Source organism: Perognathus longimembris, chromosome 1 (assembly GCF_023159225.1).
Source record: "Perognathus longimembris pacificus isolate PPM17 chromosome 1, ASM2315922v1, whole genome shotgun sequence".
Lineage (NCBI taxonomy): Eukaryota > Metazoa > Chordata > Mammalia > Rodentia > Heteromyidae > Perognathus > Perognathus longimembris.
In genome coordinates, this window is record NC_063161.1 from 53,103,654 (window position 1) to 53,127,770 (window position 24,117).

A 24,117-nucleotide genomic window follows, 5' to 3' on the forward strand; every position below is an offset into this window, starting at 1 on the left:
CTGGAGAAATTACCTCAGAGAAAAGAAAGAATAGGAGGCAAGGTACTGAGCTAGTGAATGACTAGGGAGCTGTATTAGCAGAGTAGCCAGGGAAGGCCACTCCTAGTGTTCCCCACAAGGGATCAGCCAGCGCAAAGGCCTCGAGGTATGGCTTATTAATGAACCAGAAAGAAAGCTGGCACAACTGAAAAGAAGTAGACAAAGAAGTAGAAAGGACACTGGCACACATGCGTTTAGAAAGGTGAGCAAGAGTGAATCATGAGACCTTTGTAAGCAATGGCCAGGGTTTGGATTTTTCTGTGTGGTAAAATTTAATTTCTTTCTTCTTCCCCCCCCCCTGTCTCTCTGTCTCTGTCTCTGTCCCTGTCTCTGTCTCTCTCTCTCTGTCTCTCTCTCTCTCTCTCTTTATTTATGGTACTGGAGCTTGAAATCCAGGACCCCCTCTTTCCCTCTGCTTTTTTTGCTCACTGCTGGTGCTCTACTACTTGAACCATACCTCTATTTTTGGCTTCTGCTGGTTAATTTGGAGCTAAGACTCTCATATTTGTCTGCCTGGACTAGCTTCAAACCATAATTCTCATTAGCTCCCAACTTCAACTTGTTTTTAAGTACATCTTTAACCCACTGTTACTGAAATTATATGATGTAGAGGCAGGCATGCTAGTAACTACCTGTAAATCCCAGCACTTAGGAGGCTGAGGCTGGAGAATTGTAAGCTTGCAACCAGCCTGAGTTATGTAGTGAAAATTCTGTTTCAACAAAACACAATTGAGTGTGATGACCCACACCTGTAATCCCAGCTACTCGGGAGCCAGAGATTGAGAGGATCACAATTTGAAGCCAACCCAGGCAAAATAGTTCTCCAGACATCATCTCAACAAATAAACTGAGCCATGGGGGTGCATATCTGGTATCCGGTTATCAGGGGAAACGAAGAGGACTGCAATCTGAGGCTGGTTCTAGGCAAAAACATGAGACCCTACCTGAAAAATAACTGAAAAAAAAAAGCAAAAAAAAAGAGCTGGGGATGTGGCTTAAGTGGTAGAGCCACCTGCCTAGTAAAGCTCTGTACTGCCATGAAAGAGCTGGGAAAGAGGAGAAGAGGAGAGGCTTGGGAAGAGTAGGAGAGAGGAGAATGAATAGAAGAAATTATCTGATTTATAGTATTCGGAGATAACTCTGGGCCCAGGGATGTGGCTCAGTGCAAGAGTGCCTGCTCAGCATGCATGAAGTCCTGGCTTCAGTCTTCAGCACCAGAAAAAAGAAAAAGAGAAAGTGAAGTCCGCTACTCCCTGTAGCTGCCACATGTGGAACAGAGCTCACAGGCCCGTTGCACTTTGTGGTTGGAGTGACGGGGTGGAGAGAACTGGTGGCGCTGGCTGAGGGTGGGGTGATGTGGGGAGAACCTGGAGGAGGCATGGGGTTCTATCATCCACACACAATCCACGTGACCAGGGAGAAAGACCTGAGAGGCTCCTGTATATGAATTCGTCCCCTCCTCCTCCCCGCTTCTCTTTCTTCTCCTCTCTCTCTTTCTCCCTCCTTCCCCCTTCACAAGGTCACTTGTTTTCTAACTTTCCTTCCTTTCTTGTCTCACTAGGAAGCCCAGGCTGGCCTCCCATTTATGACTCCCCTGCTTTGGCCTCCTAAGTGCTGGGACTACAAGTGTGTAGAACCCTACCCAATGACAGATGGTCTTTTAAACCCTGAAGTTGAATGAAGGGTATATGGTGGAATGTTGAAGCCAAATCAAAAAGCTGTTATCTAAGTGTGCCCCAGTGGCTCATGCCTGTAATCCTGGCTGCTCATAAGGCTGAGACCTGGCAGATCATGGTTCAAAACAAGCCTGATGGAAAAGTCTGAGAGACTATCACCAATTAACTTGCAAAATGCCAGACTGGAGGCTTCGCCCAAGTGGTAGAATGCCAACCATCAGCAAGCTTGTAGCCCTGAGTTCAAGCCCCAGTCCCAACAAAAGAAATGAATGAATGAATGAATGAATGGTCATCACCTAAGGGGTAAGAGAGTATGGGTGGGCTGGCCTGTCTCTTTGCTCAGCTGTGATATCCCCCTTTGTGGGTCACATGGCCAGGGGGCCCAAGGGTAGGGCAAGTGGCATTACTTAGGGGAGTTATCTGACTCCTGAGAAGGGGCTGGGAGCTTTCTAGGCTTCAAGTCCCCAAGTCCAGCTGGCCACCTGAGACTGGAAGAAAGGTATAAGAGAACTTTTTAGAGCTCAGTCACTCCCCCCCACCCACACACACACACCACCACCACCACCACCTTGGTTACAGCTCAAAGCTTCTCAGTCTCTTGCCACAAAACCCACTTCCTGTGATGCTTTGTCAGGGGGTTATCTCCTCTGTCGTGAGCTTCCTGTAAGCAGAGCTAAGCAAGTTCTTTCCTGCTTGCTTGGGTTCCTCCCTCCTTCCTGTCAGAGCAGCACTTGAGGCTGCAGTTGGGTAGTGAGTCTGAGCTCTTTGATGGCACACACAGGTCCGTGGCCAGCCTAAGGCAGTCACTTAACAGATGTTTGCTGAGTGGCCACTTGGCTGGAACTGTCACATGAAGCTTTTGGAGGTCCTGGCACAAGAGGCAAGATGCCACATTCCTGGAGTAAGATGTAGCCCCTTCTTGGGTGACTGCCCGAACACTTGTATCCACACGAGACTGTGTCAGGAGCACCTGTCTATCCAGAAGAATTGAAAAAGAAAACTGTTAAAGTTCCAAATTATAGTTTTCTTCTTCAGTGGCTCCACTCTCCTAGCAGTGACCAAATGAACATCCCAGCCCAAGTCGTTTTTCCTCTCTCGGGGTCTCACACATGGGGAAGTGGCAAGACCTCCAATGGGGTGGGGAGAGGTTGCAGAGGGGCCACCTGGAGACTCATGCACGTTAAGCCCTGGCTGAGTGACCTTCTGTTCCTGGAGGGGAGGGGAGAAGCCATCAGACCCAGAATGGTTAGCACTCTCCCACCATTCTAGCTGTGACCCTGGGCTCATACCTCTGAGTCTTCATCTTGGAATCAGCACTTCCTAGTTTCTAGAGCTGTAGCCTTCTTTGAGAAGAGAAGGAAATAAATAGCAAAGCACCCAGTTGGGTGACTCACATAGAGTTGGGGTCAAAGTGTTCAGTTGCAGTAAATGTGCATGTGCGTGTGTGAGAGATAAAGAGAAAGGGAGAAAGAGAGAGAGCGTGCAGAGGTAACCAACTAAATCATTCCAGGAGCTGCAGTTTGCAAAGCACTGTGTTCAGGGCAAGGCAAGGCCTAGCATGAGGCTGAGCTTGTTATCTGAAACAGGACACCTGTATTTGTCATTACTTCCCCCACCTCTGTAACTACTGAGACTTCCTTCTGCCTTGTCAAGAACTGAACAGCAGCACAGATAAGCCAAAAGAACACTTAATAAAACTAAAACAGATATAATATAAAACATACTTTAAGATGGATTCCTTCAGGAGAAAGCAATTTTTTTTTTTTTGGCCAGTCCTGGGCCTTGGACTCAGGGCCTGAGCACTGTCCCTGGCTTCTTCCCGCTCAAGGCTAGCACTCTGCCACTTGAGCCACAGCGCCGCTTCTGGCCGTTTTCTGTATATGTGGTGCTGGGGAATCGAACCTAGGGCCTCGTGTATCCGAGGCAGGCACTCTTGCCACTAGGCTATATCCCCAGCCCCAGAAAGCAATTTTTTTGATGCCCTGAGAATTTCAGGTAGAATCCAGAGCCATTATAGAACTCTCTCTTTAAAAAAAAATATATATATATTTGCTGGTCCTGGGGCTTGAACTCAGGGCTTGGGCACTATCCCTGAGCCTCTGTATGTTCAAGGCTAGCACACTGCCACTTGAGCCAATGCACCCCTTCCCACCTTTTCTGTGTATGTGGTACTGAGGAATCAAATCCAGGGCTTCATGCATGATAGGCAAGCACTCTACTGCTAAGCCACATTCCCAGCCCTATGGAACTCTCAGTCACATCAGCCAAGAAAGTCTACTCTGAGTGCTCTGCATCAAGGGAACCACTCAAGCAAAGGCCTGGAGGCTTGGTGTACATCACCATTTGTCCCAGGGTTGGCTTTGCACCACAGTGGTGCATTCCCCAGGACAAATGACCACCCTGCCTGGGTTGACTTTAAACTCTGATCCTCAGATCTCAGCCTCCTGAGAGGCGTGAGTCACTGGTGCCTGGCCTCTTTTACTCTGTGTGTGTGTGTGTGTGTGTGTGTGTGTGTGTGTGTGTGTGTGTGTGTGTGTGTGCGCGCGCGCCAGTCTTGGGGCTTGAACTCAGGACTCAGGGCCTGAGTGCTGTCCCTAAGCTTTTGTGTTCAAAGTTAGCAATCTACCACTTGAGCCACAATTCTTCTGGCTTTTTTTGGTAGTTACTTGGAGTTAAGAATCTCATGGACTTGCTTGCCAGGGCTGGCTTTAAACTGTGATCCTCAGATCTCAGCCTCCAGAGTAGGTAGGATTATAGGTGTGAGCTACTGGTACCCAACTTTTTCTTTGTGTGTGTGTGTTAAGTAAGTGCTCTACCACTGAACTATCATCCAGCCACTTTTTAAAATGTAATTTAAATCTGTTTGGCTGTGTGCATGTGCATGTATGTGTGTGTTTATCCCTTAAAAAGTACCATATGCAGGGCTGGGAATGTGGCTTGGTGGTAGAGTGCTTGCCTTAGCATGCATGAAGCCCTGGGTTCAATTCCTCAGTACCACATAAATGGAAAAAGACAGAAGTGGTGCTGTGGCTTAAGTGGCAGAGTGCTAGCCTTGAGCAAAGGAAGCTCAGGGACAGTGCACATGCCCTGAGTTCAAGCCCCAGGACTGGCAAAAAAAAAAAAAAGGACCATATGCAGCTGGGTGTCAGTGGCTCCCACCTGTAATCCCAGCTACTAAGGAGGATTAGATCTGAGGATCTCAGTTTAAAGCCAGCCTAGGCAGGAAAGTCTGTAAGACTCTTTCGTCCACTTAACCACCAAAAAACTGGAAGTGGACTGGCTACTCAAGGTAGTAGAGTGCTAGCCTTAAGCAAAAATGTTCAGAGACAGTGCCCAGGCCCTGAGTTCAAGCCCCACAGGGAGAAAAAATGTTCCATATGCAGAGGATGAAATTGAGAGGATTAGTGCTTTGGATATAACTCAGTGATAGCTTGTCTGTCATGCACCAGGCCCTGAGTTCCATTCCCCAGCCCTACCACCAACAACAACAACAAACAAAACAACTGCTGATCCAGCAAGCAAGAAATCAACATCATCTGGCTAGGCACCAGTCATCCTAGCTACTCGGGAGACTAAGATCTGAGGATCACACTGCAAAGCCAGCCCAGGCAGGAAAGTCTGTGAGACTTTTACCTCCATGTAACTACCAAAAAGCCAGAAGTGAGGTTGTGGCTCAAGTAATAGAGTACCAGCCTTGAGCAAAAGAGTTATGAGACAGCACAAGCCCCAGGACAGGCCCACACACGAGAAATCAGCATCTATATCTCTGTGTGGTCTGTGTCAGATAAACTTACTGTAAAGAAATAGGAGACCAGAAATGACAGACACTGAAAGGGGTACACACTAGGTGGGAAGGGTAAAGGAGGCCAGAATGGCAGCTCTGAGATGGTGGAAAGACTGAGCGAGGCATCGAGCAGCCTTTGCTAGAAGTGTAGGCTCTGTTGGAGACCAAAGAAATACAGTTTTTAGATAATAGAGAAGGTGCCCCTGACACAGGTGTAGCAGGCAGGACTTGGGCATGGCCAGCAGTCAGGGCTTCCTCCTTCCTACACCCCCCTCCACCTTTGCCTTCTGTAGAATGAATGTTTCACTTAGGTGTATGGGAGGGTTGACATTCAGGCCTGCCACAGGCCTGGGTCACCTGGCTTGGTGTCCACAGAGGACTAAGTTTGCAACAATGGCAAGCTGGCAACAATGGCCTTGTCCCTTCCAGAATACTTGAAGGACAAGCTGGAGCGGTACGTGCAGCAGCTGCAGATCGTGAGGGTGGTACGGCAGAAAGAGCGGAAGGGGCTGATCACTGCCCGGCTGCTGGGAGCCAGCGTGGCACAGGCAGAGGTTCTCACTTTCCTGGACGCCCACTGTGAGTAGCAGACACACGCCTGGCACCCTGAAGGCCTAGGCCTCCTGCTTCTCTCCCTGGCAGCATGTGGGGTGGGAATTGTCCTGTAGTACAGTTCTGGGGGTAAGAGGCTTGGGACCTTCTTCTACTTCTGCCTGTATGAACAGCCCAAGAAAATTGGTAAGCCCCAAATCTTGGAGTGTGGTCGGGACCCACAGTTGCTCATCCCTGCCTCTTTCCCCATCCACATACATGCCTCTCAAGAAAGAGATCCTCTTACCAGGCGGTACTGGTTTGTGGGGAGCTTTCCGGTAGGAGGGACATGTGGAGCCAGAAATATCTCCCTCTCGGCCAAAACCAGAACATCTCCCCACCATTATAGAGACAGATGAGAGATTGTTCCCTATGAGCAGTGACAACTATTGGGAACTTGGAGATCAGAGGCTCACCAACTTTCCTGCCTGGGCTGGCTTTGAACTGTGGTCCTCAGATCTCAACCTGCTGAGTAGTTTGGGATTACAAGTTTTCTCATTTGTAAAATGAGACTGAGACCATTCTTACTCATCTAACAAAATTAAATTCCAACAAACCAGGTGAAGTAATATTTACAGAAGTTCACTGAAAGTTTCAAAAGATGAAAAAAGTGTACAATTGAGCCGAGCTTGGTGTGCAAAAATACTCTGGGAAATGTAGACACTCCTTTCTAAAATCCACTCTTGTGCCTTTTTGTCATTGGAGTTGGAAATGTTACTCCCCGGAGACCTCCATTCTCCCTTCCAAAGCCACCTCCCTTGTTCAAGGTGGGGTGAGGGTAGGAAGTTTTGAGAGATAGCCTAATGGAGGGGGCAGATCCTCTGATCCTGCTGTATCCCCTGTGTCCCCCGAGGAGGCGGTGTGATGTGACTACCAGCATCCTTGTCTGGGTCTCCAGGTGAGTGCTTCCATGGCTGGCTGGAGCCACTGCTAGCTCGAATTGCTGAGGACAAGACAGCAGTGGTGAGCCCGGACATTGTCACCATCGACCTTAATACCTTCAAGTTCTCCAAGCCCGTGCCGACGGGCCGAGTCCATAGCCGTGGTAACTTTGACTGGAGCCTGACCTTCGGCTGGGAGACTCTACCTGCTCATGAGAAGCAGAGGCGCAAGGATGAGACCTACCCCATCAAGTAAGGACCACCACCTGGTGACACCCCAACCTGGCCCCCACCCTCCCAGTACATCAGTATTTACTAGTTGCTCTATCAAACAGTTGACATGTTTTGTTTTGGGTTTTGTGTCTGTCCTAGGACTTGAACTCAGGGCCTGGACACTATCTCTGAGCTTTTTTTGCTAAAAACTAACACTATCACTTGAGCCACAGCTCCACTTCTGACTTTTTTAGTGGTTAACTAGAAAAAAAAAAAAGAAATGTGTCACTTTTCAGCTGCTTGAAGTTTGCTATAGCTGCCTAGATTTATTCCGTAAAGGGCCATATAGTAACCATCTTAAGTTTTGCCAACCACATAACAATGCATTGTATGTTTTTTGGTCTTGATTTCTTGCAGCATTTTTAAAACATAAAAAACTTTCAGGTGGGGGCTGGGAATATGGCCTAGTGGCAAGAGTGCTTGCTTCTTATACATGAAGCCCTGGTTTCGATTCCCCAGAACCATATATATGGAAAACGGCCAGAAGTGGCACTGTGGCTCAAGTGGCAGAGTGCTAGCCTTGAGCAAAAAGAAGCCAGGGACAGTGCTCAGGCCCTGAGTCCAAGCCCAGGACTGGCCAAAACAAAAACAAAAAACAGGTTGGCTTCCACCTGTAATCCTAGCCAATCAGGAGGCTGAGATCTGACAATGGAAGCTCAAAGCTAGCCCAGGAAGACAAATCTGAGAAATCATATCTCTAGTTAACAAAGCCAGAAGTGGAGATGGGGCTCAAGTGGTAAACAGAAAAAGACAGGCAAGAGTGGGGGGCACTGAGTTCCAGCTTAAGAAAACACACACGCGTGCACGTGCACACACACACTATTCTTGGGCTCAAAGCCATATAAAACAAGCATTATGCCTACATGAAAAATTTTCCACTGTTTAAAGTCCAACTGGGCTAAGCTCCCTCACACCTGCCTCTCCATCCCTGTGTACCTGTTCAGATGCTGTTAAAGACCACCTATTTTGTGTGTGTGTGTGTGTGTGTGTGTGTGTGTGTGTGTGTGTGTGTACGTACACAGGTCCTGGGGCTTGAACTCAGGGCCTGGACACCTTTTTTCCTACTTAAGACTAGCACTCTACCATTTGAGCCACAGCTTCACTTCTGGCCTTTTTTTGTGTATGTGATTAATTAGAGATAATGACCTCACTTAGGGCTGGGAAGGTGGCTTAGTTGTAGAATGCTTGCCTAGCATGCATGAAACCCTGGGTTCAATTCATCAGTATCACATAAACAGAAAAGCCTAGATGGAAATGGCAAGCAGTAGAGTGCTAGCCATGAGCAAAAGAAGCTCAGGAACAGTGTTCAGGCCTTGAGTTCAAGCCCCAAGACTGGCAAAAAAAAAAGAATCTCACTGACTTTTCTGCCCAACCTGGCCTTGAACCATGATCCTCAGATCTTAGCCTCCTGAGTAGCTAAGAGTACAAGCATGAGACCTTGGCACCCAGTGAGACCATCTGTCTTAACCATTGTTTCAGATCAGATGAGCTGCAGAGGGGCTTCTGCCTGTCCTACATGTTTACATTTGGTGTGTTCCTGTTTTCCTATTTTGGCCAGAAGACCTAAGGGTCAACTGAATATACATCAGGGCTGAAGGAAAGCAGAGGCTGGGGCTACAGTGGCCAGAGACCTGAGGGAAGGCTTTGAAAGAATGTTGGGGTTCCTTCTCACCTGCTCAGAATCCTAAGAAATGCTGCCCAGAATCTCACATGAATGGGCCTAGGTGGCTGCCCTGTAGTGGAACCCCATGAGTCCTGGCTGGCCAGCTGCTCTGTCTCCATTAGAGAGGGAAAAGAGACAACCAGAGAGAGCAAAGGAATCACAATTCCTTATCAACACTCCACTTGTTTTATAGATGCCTTTTGTTTGGTCTGTGCAGCAACAAATCCCAGCCCAGCCTGGGGCCAGGCACTCAGCTGCACGAGTCCAGGGCCGGGCACCTGGTCTCCACCCATCACAGATGTCCCAGGCCCTGCAGCCAAAGACTGTACAACTGGAGGACAAAGTTCCAGTGTTTGAGAAGTGTATTTGCTCCTTTTTCCAAAATCCTGGCAGCACTCATGGCTCTCTTGAAGCACATGAACCCCATAGTGGTGGGCACAAGCGGGCCTTGAGCCCTCACTCTCAATGCTGGTGGGTGTAAGATTCGCCAGAAAAGAAACCCACCACATGATTCAGGAGTTTACTGGGGGGAAAGCAAACTGCCAGCCCACACAAGATGGAGGTGTGGTGAGACGAGGAGAAGGAAGAAGGGGAAAAGAGAGAGTAAAAGAGAAAAGGAAAGAGCAGGGACTGTGTTGAACTGGATTATATAGGAAAAGGTGGGAGATGTGGCCAGGTATATTGGATCTGACCTCAGAAAAGCAGGAGGTAACTACCTCCAGGTGTGCCAGTTACCTAGGTAACACAGGTACTGGGCGCAGACTTAAACAGGTGGGGGGCATCTAGTAGGAGGCTGGGTACCCATGACTCGTACACAAAATCCTAGCTAGTCAGGAGGCTGAGATCTGAGGATCAAGGGTCAAAGCCAGGCCAAGCAGAAAGATGCATGAGGCTCATCTCCAATTAACTTCCAAAAATCTGGAAGTGGAGGTGTAACTCAAATGCTAGAGTGCCAGCCTTGAGGGGGGAAAAACTAAGGGACAGGGCCCAGGCCCTGAGTTCAAGACCCAGGTCTGGCATGGAGGAAGAAGAAGAATAGGAGAAGGGAAGGGAGGGAGGGAGGAAGGAAGGAAGGAAGGAAGGAAGGAAGGAAGGAAGGAAGGAAGGAAGGAAGGAAGGAAGGAAGGAAGGCTAATAGGAAAGCTGAAGGATGCAGGGTCCCCGGAAATACTCAGTGTTGGTCAAAAAGCTCCCTGTGCAGGGCTCATCCTTATGGTTGATTTGTAGTGACTTCCATCCGGGAGACCTGTCAGAGAGGAGGCAGGCCCTAGTGGGGGCGATTCTTGTGAGCACATTAGCCTCCAAGCGCTCACATGGAGCCCCAGGACTTGCTGAGCCTCTCTGAGTCTACAAGGCACTTTAGGATGCCTGGGAGAAGATAGGACCAATAACAAGAAGTGAGCCCTAACACCAGGTTTTCCCACTGGAATTCCTCCCAGAATTTGGCTATAGGAGCCAATGTGAGGGAGGCAAGAGCAGCCATAGGGTAAAACCAAGGCTAGGCTCTTGTAAAGTCACTTTTTTTTTCTTGTGCCAATACTAGGGCCAGAACTCAGAGCCTAGGTGCTGTCTTTTATCTCTTTTGCTCAAGGCTAGGGCTCTACCACTTGAGCCACAGTTCCACTTCAGGCTTTTTTCTCACAGAGTCTCCCAGACTTTCCTTATGAACCATGATCCTCACATCTCAGCCTCCTAGTTAGTGAGGATTTCAAGAGTGAGCCACCAATACCCAGCTTGTGAAGCCACTTTGACATATAGGTCTAATGACTGCTAGTGGCGACCCCACTGTGTTTCAGACATCTTAGTAGGTTGTAGGATGCCAGAAATTTCTGCTTGGTCATACCATAAGAAGCCACCCCCACCCCCATACCCCCCATAAACCCCCCAGGACAACAAAGTCTCATCCAACCCAGCCTGGCCCTGCCTTAGAACCCAACAGCTATCGATCGCCTGCTTCTGCAGCAGGCCTCTATGCCTGCCTTCCATGGTGCTTACCCTTCCTCCTGGCTACTGGAGTCCATAGACTCTAGGAATGAGGTGTTCTTATCAATGTGTCTTAACGGTACCTCCCCGCCTTTGTTTGAAAGCCAAATTTCTTGGGCATCTCTAGCCTTCTAAACAATCTCCCAGTCTCACTGTCTACCCACCCCTTTCCAGGAACCCCTCTTATCAGTGGCCCCTGTTCAAGGCAACTGGCTGCTTTTCTCCAAGCCTTCTAAACAATCTCCCAGTCTTACCATCTACCCACCCCTTTCCAGGAACCCCTCTTATCAGTGGCCCCTCTTCAAGGCAACTGGCTGCTTTTCCCCAAAACGTTGTTTCTCTGGTAATATAAAACCCCAGGGTTAGGCTCCCTAATACTGTGGCCTTAGAGTCCCCAAAGCAACAAGGACCCTGACCCAGAATGGGGTCCACTCAGCTAAGATGCTTTCATTCATTCATGGAATCCTATGTTTAAAACCAATTTATAAAGAGGGAGGGGGAGGAAAGAAATGAGGGAGGAGGTAACAAATTGCACAAGAAATGTACCCACTGCCTTACGTATGAAACTGTAACCCTTCTGTACATCACTTTTTTTTTTTTTTTTTTTTTTGGCCAGTCCTGGGGCTTGGACTCAGGGCCTGAGCACTGTCCCTGGCTTCTTTTTTTTTTTTTTTTTTTTTTTTGCTCAAGGCTAGCACTCTGCCACTTGAGCCACAGCGCCACTTCTGGCCATTTTCTATATATGTGGTGCTGGGGAATTGAACCCAGGGCCTCATGTATACGAGGCAAGCACTCTTGCCACTAGGCCATACCCCCAGCCCCTCTGTACATCACTTTGACAATAACTAAGTAATTATTAAAAATAAAATCAATTTATATAGTGTGTAAAAATTGAATATCTGAGCTGGTAGCTCACACTTGTAATCCTAGGTGCTTAGGAAACTGAGATCTGAGAATTGTGGTTGAAAGCCAGCCTAGGCAGGAAAGTCCAAAAGACTCTTCAATTAACCACCAAAGAAGCTGGAAGAGGGGCTGTAGCTCGAGTGATAGAGCACCAGCCTTGAACAAAAAAGGGACAGCACTCAGGCCCTGAATTCAAGTTCCAGGACACACACACACACACACACACACACACACACACACACACACACACACTTCCAGGCCACTCAAGAAGCTGAGATCTGAGCGTCAAGGTTCAAAGCCAGCCCAGGCAGGAAAGCCCAAGAGACTCTTATTTCCAATTAGCCATCAAAGAAAACTGAAAAGGGAGATATGGATCAAGTGGTAGAATGCCAACTTTGAGCAAAAAAGCACCCTGGCCCTGAATTCAAGCCTCAGTACCAGCAAAAAATAAAATTGAGTATCTGTCACATTGCTGTCAAAGAGCCAGTCCTGCTGGTGACTTGCATTCCCAGGGAACTGGCTGTCTTTATCAGCTCTGATGCTCATGTGTAGCACAGGCTGGCATTTCAGAAACCACTGGTTGAACAAATGACCACCTTTAGGAGGAGGAATGCTAATTACACCTCTCCTCGACCTGGCTCTGCAGTGAGAGGACATAATCAAAGCTCAGTGAGCAAGAGTGAGTGGCTTTGTGGAACAGTGACAGAATCCTGCGAAGGCCGAAAGGAGAGGGAGGAAGGGAGGCTAGGAGGCCTAGAAGTGGAGGCCACAAGTTGTTCCCCTCACCAAGCCTTTCTCCCTCTGTTTCTCTAGATCCCCAACGTTTGCTGGTGGCCTCTTCTCCATTTCCAAGGCCTACTTTGAGCACATCGGTACCTATGATAATCAGATGGAGATCTGGGGAGGGGAGAACGTGGAAATGTCCTTCCGGGTGAGAGTAAAGAGGGCTTTGTGGGGGAAGCATAGCATCCCAGGGGACAGCTTAAAGAGCTGGCTGTCAGCAACGACCCATCTGGACTGGAATTTGAAAAGTGGCTGTTTACCGGCCCTGCCCTTCCTCTACTCCCTCCCTGTCAATGACAGGGGGCTCCAGTAGTTAGACTGCTTGAAACAAATTATTCGGCAGAACTTCTCAGAGAGTAGGGATATTAGGGATCATCGAGGCTGGACATCTGAGGACTGGGAACTCATTCTTTGAGGGGGAGGGGCGGCAAGGGGTCAAGGTTCCCCTTTCCAGGTCAAAAGACATACCCCTTGTAGCCTTTGGATTTTCCCTGTTTATTCTCAACAAGCTCTTCATAACTGTCAACAAGAGGGAGACTTAATTGTGGTGGATTCAGAACTCAGGGATTCCAGGAACTGGACAAATCAAAGATTAGGTCAAGAAGAAAGATTGCTTCTATGAAACATGCACAAACCCCTATGCCAGTGGGAAAACAAGTACTGACTGAATGAGCTTGTTCATGACATCATCTCTCAGTGTCGGGCACATGTTAAATGATGTAATTGACATCTGCCATTACTACACTTATGATTGTGTGCTTCTGTTGCTACCACAAATGAAGCATATGTGCCTCCTAATGTAAAACACTAAAGAAGCCAGGTGCCAGTGTCTCACGCCTGGAATCTTAGCTACTCAGGCTGCTGATATCTATGGATTGCATATGGTTTAAAGCCAGCCAGAAAAGTTCATAAGACTCTAGTCTCTAATTTGGGCAAAAAATAAAAAGTCTAAAGTGGAGCTGTGGCTCAAGTGGTACAGCACAAGGCCTTCAGTGAAAAAGCTAAGGGAAAACATGAGGCCCTGGGTTCAAGCCTCAATACCAGCACAAAATAATAAAACCCAAAATAAGAGTCAATAGAAGGGCTGGGAATACGGTCTAGTGGTAAGGTGCTCGCCTTGTATACATGAAGCCATAGGTTCAATTTCTCAGCACCACATGTATAGAAAAAGCTGGAAAATGGCACTGTAGTTAAAGTGGTAGAGTACTAGCCTTGAGCAAAAAGAAGCCAGGGACAGTGCTCAAGCCCTGAGTCCCAAACCTCAGGACTGGCAAAAAAACGAAACAAACAAACGAAGAGTCAATGGAGGGCTGGGAATGTGGCTTAGTGGTAGAGTGCTTGCCAAGAATGCACAAAGCCCTGGGCTGGATTCCTCAGCACCACATAAACAGAAAAAGCCAGAAGTGGTGCTGTGGCTCAAGTGGTAGAGTGCTAGCCTTGAGCAAAAAGAAGCCAGGGACAGTGCTCAAGTACCAAGCCCCAGAACTGGCAAAAAAAAAAAGTCAATGGAAGGGATGAATATCTTAGGTTTCCATTGGCATAGAGAACAGTCACTGGTCAGTTTCCATACTTCCCAGAATTATAATTCACACTGCTCAATAAGCCTCTGACCTTTGTGCAGCCCCTGTCTTAGGAAGCTAAGGTCCCAGGTGACTGTCTGGTACCCCCTGACAGTTGACCGTCCTGTGATTCATGCATTAATTCTTTCTGTGAAGGGATTGCAGTTTCTAGTAAACCTTAGAGGAGCTGATTAAAAATCACATTTCTAGCCAGGTACCAGTGGCCTGCTCCTGTAATCCTAGCTACTCAGGAGGCTGATCATCATGGTTTAAAGCCTGCCCAGGCAGGAAAGTCCATGACATTCTTTTTTTTTCTTTCTTTTTTTTTTGGCGAGTCCTGGGCCTTGGACTCAGGGCCTAAGCACTGTCCCTGGCTTCTTCCAGCTCAAGGCTAGCACTCTGCCACTTGAGCCATAGCGCCACTTCTGGCCGTTTTCTGTATATGTGGTGCTGGGGAATCGAACCTAGGGCCTCCGGTATCCGAGGCAGGCACTCTTGCCACTAGGCTATATCCCCAGCCCAGTCCATGACATTCTTATCTGCAATAAACTACTCAGAAAAGGCTGCAAGTGGCATGGTAGCTCAAGCAGTAGAGCGCTAGCCTTGAGCACAAAGCAACCCAGGGAAAGCACCCAGGCCCAGAGTTCAAGCCCCCCAACCAAAAAAAAAAATATGTTTCCAGATCAAACACCAAATGATCAGAGCTCAGAGTAAGTTTATAGCACAGTGAACCAACTGTCTTTTCTGTGAAGTGGGTCTTTGGTCACCTCACGATCCTACAAATCAATGTTTGCTAGAATCATGGAACCAACATTAGAGAGCCTGGAATTGTGTAGTTGCGATCTAAGAAGCCTGATCAATGTCCCTTTTTCCAGGGACATTGAAACTCATTTCCCTAAGTACAGGGGTCTGGCACCCTAAGAACTGAGCAGAGCTGCTTGGAGGGAGATGGGCCACAGCTCCTGAAGGCCCTGTCTTGTCTCTTCTTGTGTCAGGTGTGGCAGTGTGGGGGACAGCTGGAGATTATCCCCTGCTCCGTGGTAGGCCACGTGTTCCGTACCAAGAGCCCCCACACCTTCCCTAAGGGCACCAGTGTCATCGCTCGGAACCAAGTGCGCCTGGCTGAGGTCTGGATGGACAACTACAAGAAGATTTTCTACAGGAGAAACCTACAGGCAGCGAAGATGGCCCAGGAGGTGAGAGGAGTGGCGATTGGAAGCGATCTGAGTGAAGAGAGGCCAGAACCCCAGGCCCTCCTCAGGGCCACCCCATCTCCACAGCACATCTCTACCTTGAGTCTTCCTTCACCCCCCAGCAGAAGGCCCAACTAACACAAGCTAGAAAATGAGGAGAGAGGGCTTTGTTGTCCATACCTAAGGCGTCTTAAGTCCTTGGGGGAAAGAGATAAGAGATTTGGGGAAGAATCACTCATAGGAGGAATGGCTAGTGCCTGTAATCCTGACTATTTGGGAGGCTGAGGATCGAGGCTGGAAGCCAGCCCAGGCAGAAAAGTCCCTGAGACTCTTATCTCCAATTAACAAGCAAGAAGCCAGAAGTGGAGCTGTGGCTCAAGTGATATAGCACCAGCCTTGAGCAGAAAAAGCAAAGTGAGGCCCTGAGTTCAAGCCTTAGTACTGGGACTAAACTAAAAAGAGGAATGGCTCTGAGAAGAATAGGGGATCTGGAGTACTGGTCCCTAAGCCAAGGCAAGAAGCTTGGGATTGGGTGTGAGACTGAGCCAGAAGCTTCATCGGGTCCTGAGCAGGAAAGAGCAGGAGCCAGAATGACCCAGGGGAGCTCTATGCTGTCTGGGCTGCGTCTGCCCTGGTTGGCAGGTCAGGATTGTGGAACTGACTCTGAGGCTTGATTTGCAGAAATCCTTTGGTGACATCTCGGAGAGACTGCAACTGAGGGAACAACTACACTGTCGCAACTTTTCTTGGTTCCTGCACAATGTCTACCCAGAGATGTTTGTTCCTGACCTCAATCCCACCTTCTATGGAGCTGTAAGTTTGAGAATCAACCTGCCCACCCATCAGTACACTATCCTCAAGTGTTGCTTTGTATACTCCACCATCCTTTACCCAGGAAGAGGACCAAGAGGCCCCTTCGGAGCTTTCTGGGATAGCCAAAAACCTGCTAAGGGAAAAAATAACTCCTTAGCAGGGGTTCTCGGATGTTAATACACAAGCCAGGCACTGGTGGCTCGCACCTGTAATCCTAGCTACTCAGGAGGCTGAGATCTAAGGATCAAGGTTCAAAGCAAGCCAGGGAAGGAAAGGCTGAGACTCATCTCTAACCAACTACTGGTAAAGCACTAGCCTTGAGTGAAAAAGCTCAGGGACAGCACCCAGGCCCTGAGTTCAAACCTCAATACTGGCACATACAAAAATGTTCATATGCATCAGAATCATCCGGAAGACATGTTTAAACACTACTGCATCCACGCCCAGAGTTTCTCATGCAGAAGTGCTGGAGGGGGGAGGGAAACATTCCAGGGCCTGTCATGGTCTGCTCCTAAGGGAACCCCATGTGCTAAGGCTTCTTCCACACACCTGGCGTCCTGAGAGGATGCCCATCCTGCCCCATGGTGGCTCCAGTCCTATCCTCTCCCTTGGGGGTTCCTTCTGCACTGTCCCGCAGCTCTTTTTTGCTCAAGGCTACCACTCTACCACTGTAAGCCACAGCGCCACTTCTGGTTTTCTGGTGGTTCACTGGAGATAAGAGTCTCACAGACTTTCCTGCCCAGGCTGGCTTTGAACCGCAATCCTCAGATCTCAGCCTCCTGAAGTAGCTAGGATTAGTCTTGAGCTACCAGTCCTTGGCCCTAGGGGGTTCTTTACCTCACTTCGCTATTCATTCTGGGTGTCTTGGTTAATGAACAGAGAAATGAGAACATTTATCCCCATTGGGCCTCACAAAGCAAACTAGGAATCTTTTGCTTACCATTCTGGCTCCCCTCTGTGCTTACCATTCTGCAGATCAAAAACCTTGGCACCGAACAATGCCTGGACATTGGGGAGAACAACCGCAGCGGTGGGAAGGCCCTTATCATGTACTTCTGCCACGGCCTTGGTGGTAATCAGGTAGGCAGCCCACCGGGCAGGTGTGGATAGAGCCTGGGGCTCCAAGCCTCCTCTCCTTCCCCCCTCCTTCTCTATCAGAAACAGCCTGGGGGGGAGGAGTTACAGAAGGAAGAACAGGTGCCAGCCCTGTCTTGAGAAGATGCCAGTCTGAGAGGGAAGCATGGCGCAGATGGAGGAGGCCTGAAGTCTGGACTGAGGGACAGAGAACAGGGAGCTGGGGCGGGAGCTGGACAGAGAGCAGGGAGCACGGTGAGAGGAGGCCAGCAGAGGCTAGCCACAGGCTACAGCGTTTCCTCATTCACATGGCTTTTTCAGTGGTGGGAGTATTGAGGCTTGAACTCAGGGCCTGGCCCCTGTCCCTGAGATTTCTAGCTCAAGGCTAGCATTCCACCACTGGAGCCACACTTCTACTTCTGACCTTATTTTTTTTGCTTGTTAGTTGGAAATAAGAGTATCATGGAGGGCTGGGAATGTGGCTTCGTGGTAGAGTGTTTGCCTAGCACGCACGAAGCCCTGGGTTCCATTCTTCAGCACCACATACACAGAAAAAGCTGGAAGTGGTGCTGTGGCTCAAGAGGCAGAGTGCTAGCCTTGAGCAAAAGAAGCCAGGGACAGTGCCCAGGCCCTGAGTTCAAACCCCAGGATTGGCAAAAAAAAAAAAAAAAAAAAAAAAAAAAAAAAAAAGAGTATCATGGACTTTCCAGCCCGGGATTGGCTTCAAACCTTGATCCTCAGATCTCAACTTCCAAGTATCTAGGATTACAGGTGTGAGCCTTGGTGAGTGGCTACAGTAGCTTTTATCTTCAGTGCCTAGAAACCTCCACTGGGACCTACCCCAAACAACTATTTCCTAACATCTCACCATTATTTGGTACCCTAGGAATTTACCCCCACACCCTACAGTGCCCTCTGAGGAATAACCAACCGCTTCCCACTGTGGCTGTCCCTCAGTCTACCCCATGCCAGCCTCCAGTAAATAAGAGGCAACTTTTTCTGTTTTTCCCCATGATTCAGGGATTGAACCTAAGGCCTTGGGTACACTAGGCTAGCACACTCTCCACCACTGAGCGACATTAAAGACATCCCAAGCAAGGAAAGGAGTGGCTTAGGATATTAAATGGGCTGTGGTCATATGCAAATAAAGTCAAGGCTATTCAAAAGCTGTCTCATACCATACCACTGGACTGTAAGCAGATTTTAGGTGACACATTAATGCACTATTTGTTTGCTTGTTTACTGGCCAGGGGCTGGCCTGGCCTAGGATTCCTTATTTGTGCTTCTCTTACAGCCTGAATGGCAGATGCATGCTATTTCATCTAGCTATTGTTGAGATAGGGTCTCAGGAAATTTTTGCCCAGGCTAGCCTTGAGCGATGTTCCTCCTAATCTCTGCTCCCTGAGTAGCTAGAATTGTAGAGACGAGCCACCAGTGCCTGCCTTAACTTTTAACTTGTTTTAACTGACTTGTTTTAACTTTTTTTTTTTAGCAGTACTGAGATTTGAAATCAGGGTCTTGTATTTGCACTACTACTTGAGTTATACCCAACCCTTCTAAACCTTATTTTTCAAATAAAGTCTTGTGGTTTTTCCTAGGCTGCTCTGGACATGACTTTCCTACCTCTGTTTCCTGAATAGCTGGGACTACAGTCATGTGCCACCTTGCCTGGCTTGTTTTGGGCATGGGTTCGCACTAATTTTTTGCCCAGGTTAACCTCTAACAGAGATCTTTCATCTCTGCCTCCATAATCCATAGCTTGGATTACGGCCTGCACCATAACACCCAGCAACATTTTTTTCTTTTAATAGTAATATATTAGCAAAAATAGAACTAGGAAGCTGGTAGTGGTATAAGCCTGTAATCCCAGAACTTGAGGCCAGCCTGGGTTACATAGGAAGAACCTCTCTCAAAAGCAAAACAAAACAAAAAAGTAGAACTATCATATACAGCATAGGATTTCATAAAATGTGCTCAAAATAAGACTAAGGTAAAGTCTAAGTTTTAGTTAGTTTATAAAATATAGATGCCTGAATTCTGCCAAACTCCAGGGGCTCATACCTGCAATCTTGAAATCTTAGCTACTTAGGAGGCAGGCTGAGATCTGAGGATTTGGGTTTGACACCAGCCCAGGCAGACAAATCTTGACTCTTTTTTTTTTTTTTTTGCCAGTCCTGGGGCTTGAACTCAGGGCCTGAGCACTGTGCCTGGCTTTGTTTTTACTTCTTTTTCACTCTACCACTTGAGCAGCAATGCCACTTCTGGCTTTTTCTATATATGTGGTGCTGAGGAGTCGAACCCAGGGCTTCATGTATGGGAGGCAAGCACTCTACCACTAGGCCATATTCCCAGCCCAAATCTTAACACTCTTATCCCCAACTAGCTAGCAGAAAGCACCAGCCATGAGCAAGAAAGCTGAGCAAGCATGAGGTCCTAATTTCAAGTTCACACACACAAGATTGTATATACATATGAATGATGATTCCAGTAAACCCAGGTATGTTTAAAAAAACAACAACAACAACAACAACAACAAGGGGCTGGGAATATGGCCTAGTGGCAAGAGAGCTTGCCTCGTATACATGAAGCCCTGGGTTCGATTCCCCAGCACCACATATATAGAAAATGGCCAGAAGAGGCGCTGTGGCTCAAGTGGCCTTGAGCAAACAAGCCAGGGCCCAGGACTGGCAAAAAGAAAAACCACATTAGGGCAACACCTACATTACTAAAAGTCTGGGCATGGCCTCGCACAGGCTGTCCTCCCAGGAGGCCGTGCAGTTAGGTGGCTGTGGGGAGTGGTGGGCAGACTGCCCACCTGCCCTTCCCCTCCTTGTCTTGACTTCCAGTACTTTGAGTACACCACCCAGAGGGATCTTCGACACAATATCGCCAAGCAGCTGTGTCTACATGCCAGTGCCAGCACGCTGGGCCTCAGGAGCTGCCACTTCACTGGCAAAGACAGCCAAGTGCCCAAGGACGAGGAATGGGAACTCACACAGGTGAGTCAAGGATCTGCATCTTCGGTCTTGAGTTGTCACTGGCAGATGAGGTGTTTTAGAAAGTGTGGGAGCATAGGCTTGACACAGCCAGGCTCTCAGGGTGGGAGTGACATTTGGTGGTTACTAGTTCTGGCTGAATGTGGAGACGGGACCACTTGGGCACTGGTGACTCACACCTGTCATCCTAGCTTCTCAGAAAGCTGATATGAGGATCTCAGTTCAAAGCCAGCCCAGGCAGGAATATCCATAAGATGCTTATCTCCAATTAACCACCAGAAAACTGGAAGTGGTACTGTGTCTCAAAGTGGTAGAGTGCTAGCCTTAAACAAAAGGGACAGGGGCAGGGCAGTGCTGAGGCCCTGAATTCAAGCCCCACAACTGACAAAAAATAAAATAAAAATTAGTGAATATGGGGCCAGTTCTGCCGCCATGTAACAGACTGAATGTAAGTAGATGAAAGTGAAGCATCACCCATGATTCCTGCCACCTCCTGTGCCAGGTGCAAAGTGCAGTGCTGGTGCACACAGACTAGCTCTTCCTGGGGCTCTTTCCCAGTGTACAACGTCTCCATTTCTATGGCTATCTGAGCCAGATGAAGCTCAACAAATCTGTGACTGGCACAAGAACCATCGCCAGGAAATGGCAGGCTGGGATTTGGACCTATCCAACCTGACTTGAAAGCATTGGTTCTTCCCATGGTACCACTCTGCTCAGCACCTGAGACTTGCCACCACAAGGAAAGAGGAGCTCCAGGGAAGGGAAAGATGGATGTACGATCGAAGGCAGAGAATGGAGGTAGCAGTGGAGCCTAGGTCCTTCAGCCTGGCCATCTGCGGAAGGGAGAACTCCTGAAAGCATTTTTCTGGGAGTCCATAGTCTTGCTCCCCTCAATTCCAGCTGCTCAGGCTTCAGCTGCAGGTGGGGAGTGGGCCCCAGATGTGGGGATGTGGGGAGAATACATCTCATCCGATGGGTGCACTCCCGGGAGGGAATTGCAAGTGTCCTCTTTGTGCCTTGATGCATTCCCTTTGCCTTTTTGGTGTTGTTGTGGTTTTTTTAAAAGTAACATGCATTTGTGTTATGCGTAGCTTTCATGATAGTATTTCTATATATGTTCATAGTATACTTTGAACACATTCGCCCCCTCCACCATATTTCCATTCCTCTCGCTCTCTCTTTCTTTCTTTCTTTTTTTTTTTTTTTTTTGCCATTCCTTGAACTTGGGGCCTAAGCACTGTCCCTGGCTTCTTTTTGCTCAAGGCTAGCACACTACCACTTGAGCACCACTTCCGGCTTTTTCTATATATGTGGTGCTGAGGAATCAAACCCAGGGCTTCATGTATGCGAGGCAAACATTCTACCACTAGGCCATATTCCCAACCCTCCTCTCTACTCTTCTCTCCCCTTTTTTTCTTTTTTCTTTCTTCCTTTCTCTCTTTCATGCTTTTTTCTCTCTTTTCTCTTTCCTTCCTCTTCCCCTTCTCTCTTACTCTCTCTCTCTCTTTCTTTTTTCCTTTCTCTCTTTCTTCATTTCTTCCTTTGCAGTACTGAGGCTTAAACTTAAGGCCTTGTACTCTCACTTGGCTTTTTTGCTCAAGGTAGCACCCTGCCACATGAGCCACACCTCCACTTACAGCTTTTTGCTGGCTAACTGAAGAGTCTTCTACACTTTCCTGCCCCGGCTGGCTCTGAACCATGATCTTCAGATCTCAGCCTCCTGGTTAGCAGGATTCTAGGCATGAACCATCAGCACTTGCTTTCTTCCCTCCTTTTCAAACAGCATCTGCTTCATCCTTCATCCTTTGCCTTTTGTCAGATATCCCCCTATCTCATTGTCCCCCAATAACACTTAGAAGTCTTCAGCCACACTGACCCATTTCTATGTTGTCTTTTAGGATCAACTGATTAGAAACTCAGGATCTGGTACCTGCCTGACATCCAAGGACAAAAAGCCAGCCATGGCACCCTGTAATCCCAGGGACCCACACCAGCTCTGGCTGTTTGTCTAGATGCCAGTCTTCCCCAGTAGGGAAATCTCTTGGGAACTGGGATTCCCGGACTCAGGGGACCTGATCACCAGCTCTTCTGTAGGCCTCCAAGATGGATTCCCAAGCGCACTGGATGCCAACACAGGACCTTCATGCTCCTTGCAACAACACTGGGCTCATCTCACACTAAGGGAATGGACTGGGGACACGTGATACCAGGCCTAGGACTCTCCTTCTGTCCTAGCCACAGAGACCTCTAAAGCAGAGAAGGCAGCCAGGGACCAAGGCTGCAGAGCCCAGGGCCCAGGGAACCAGTGCCAAGCTCAGGAAGAGGACCACCACAGCCACATCCTGAAGCCTCAGTCATCCAAGTGCCTACAGAATGGAGAAACAGACATTCTCCTCTAGATTAGAGGCCACAGGAGCCTCCTGCACAAACACACACCGAGTGTGTGGAACTAGTTTTGCATTTTCAGAAAGCATCCTGCCAGGTGTTCTTTATCTTTATTTGCACAATAATCCTGTGAGAAAGATACTCAGAACCACCACACCCAAACTACAGGTGTGAGAGCTGAGGCCTGGAGAGGGTGGAGCTCCGTGGAAGGAAGGAAGGAAGGAAGGAGGGAAGGAAGGAAGGAAGGAAGGAAGGAAGGAAGGAAGGAGAGGAGAGGAGAGGAGAGGAAAGCAGAGGCAGAGAGAGGTGACGGAGCTTGTGTGCAGTTACACAGCTGGCGGCAGGAGCCTGGTCTTCAATGCTGAACCCCAGCACCTGCCACAGCACAAGAACACTAGACCAGTAGCCAGCAGCCTTGCCTTTCCCTCTTCTCCCCACCCTGATCTTTCCTCACTGTCTGGCCTCCACAAAGACTGGAACAGCAGAGCTGGGTGGGCCGGTGGAAGGAGACCACGCTCAGAATCCTGGGATATTAGTGTTGAAGATGCTCCTGGAACCATTGGGTTGTTTGTTTTGTTTCCTCAAGTTTCCATTCCAGGTCCTTTTAAGGTAGATAAAAAAACAAAGTGGCATGGGGAGGTCCAGGAAGGAGAAGCTCTGTTAGGCATGGTTTGAAAACTGTACTTTAGCCAGGTCCTTTCATTTCATAATCTGAATCTAAAGACAAGCAAGTGAATTGACCAGGATCACCCAGTCATGGGCCCAACAAGGTATCGGCAGCCCTGAGGCAAGAGTTCTGGCAAGTGTGAAGAAGCAGAGGCATGTGCTAAGAGGCGTCCCTGAAGGACTGATCCCCCACCTGAAACCTTGCATGAGGTCTTGGTGTGTATCACACCCAGGGCCAAACTAGTTGGGCCCCACCTACCCACACAAGACTGCTTTGGGGGGCGGGAGGGGAGGGAGGCTTCTCTGGGTGCAAAAGCAGGCTGTGGCCACAAGATGGTGCTATGGAACCACAGCTGCCACTTCCCTGTACCCCCAACACTGCAGAGACCCCCTGATCCCTAGGAGCATTCCAGAAAAGGGGAGACATTCTGGAATGACCCAACCAAGCTAGGATCTGAAGTGGTGAAATTGAAAGGAATGGGGAATGGGATTCCAGTGGAAATAAAGATTTTATGGCATTGGTAGAGGAAGTTGGGCTGAGCTCTGCTTTCCCGGTGTTGTCCCTTTGCTGAAAAGCTTGTTCACCGCCTTATCTCTTCTCCCCAAATCTCCTGTGGCCCCAAATGGAGCCCGTAAACTGGACAGGCCAAAAGACATCCAAAAGTGTGCTAGGTGAGCTAGAAAGAACAGCCCCTTCCACTCACAAAAACCATCCAAGGACAAGTCCTCAGGTGGGAAGGACGTTAGCACCATCTAGAATGAACAAGAGCTTCCGGGTAACAAAGGCAGAAGCGGGACTAGAAAACCAAGAGGACGGCAGGGTGAGGGAGCAATAGATATGAAAGCGAGAAGATG

At 48.6% G+C, this 24,117-nt stretch overlaps 1 protein-coding gene across 2 annotated transcripts in view; it reads left to right on the top strand.

The window, feature by feature from the left end:
- Window positions 1–22,778, top strand: part of Galnt6 (polypeptide N-acetylgalactosaminyltransferase 6) — a 46,669-nt gene extending 23,891 nt beyond the window's left edge. For both annotated transcript variants that reach the window (XM_048350599.1, XM_048350607.1), the window contains 8 exons: window positions 5,929–6,078; window positions 6,989–7,223; window positions 12,607–12,724; window positions 15,131–15,331; window positions 16,010–16,141; window positions 17,117–17,221; window positions 20,062–20,214; window positions 22,110–22,778. In XM_048350599.1, coding sequence (XP_048206556.1) covers window positions 5,929–6,078; window positions 6,989–7,223; window positions 12,607–12,724; window positions 15,131–15,331; window positions 16,010–16,141; window positions 17,117–17,221; window positions 20,062–20,214; window positions 22,110–22,223 — 1,208 coding nt within the window. In that variant the 3' untranslated portion in view covers window positions 22,224–22,778. The remainder of the gene's footprint in view (window positions 1–5,928; window positions 6,079–6,988; window positions 7,224–12,606; window positions 12,725–15,130; window positions 15,332–16,009; window positions 16,142–17,116; window positions 17,222–20,061; window positions 20,215–22,109) is intronic.
- Window positions 22,779–24,117: the final 1,339 nt, after the last annotated feature.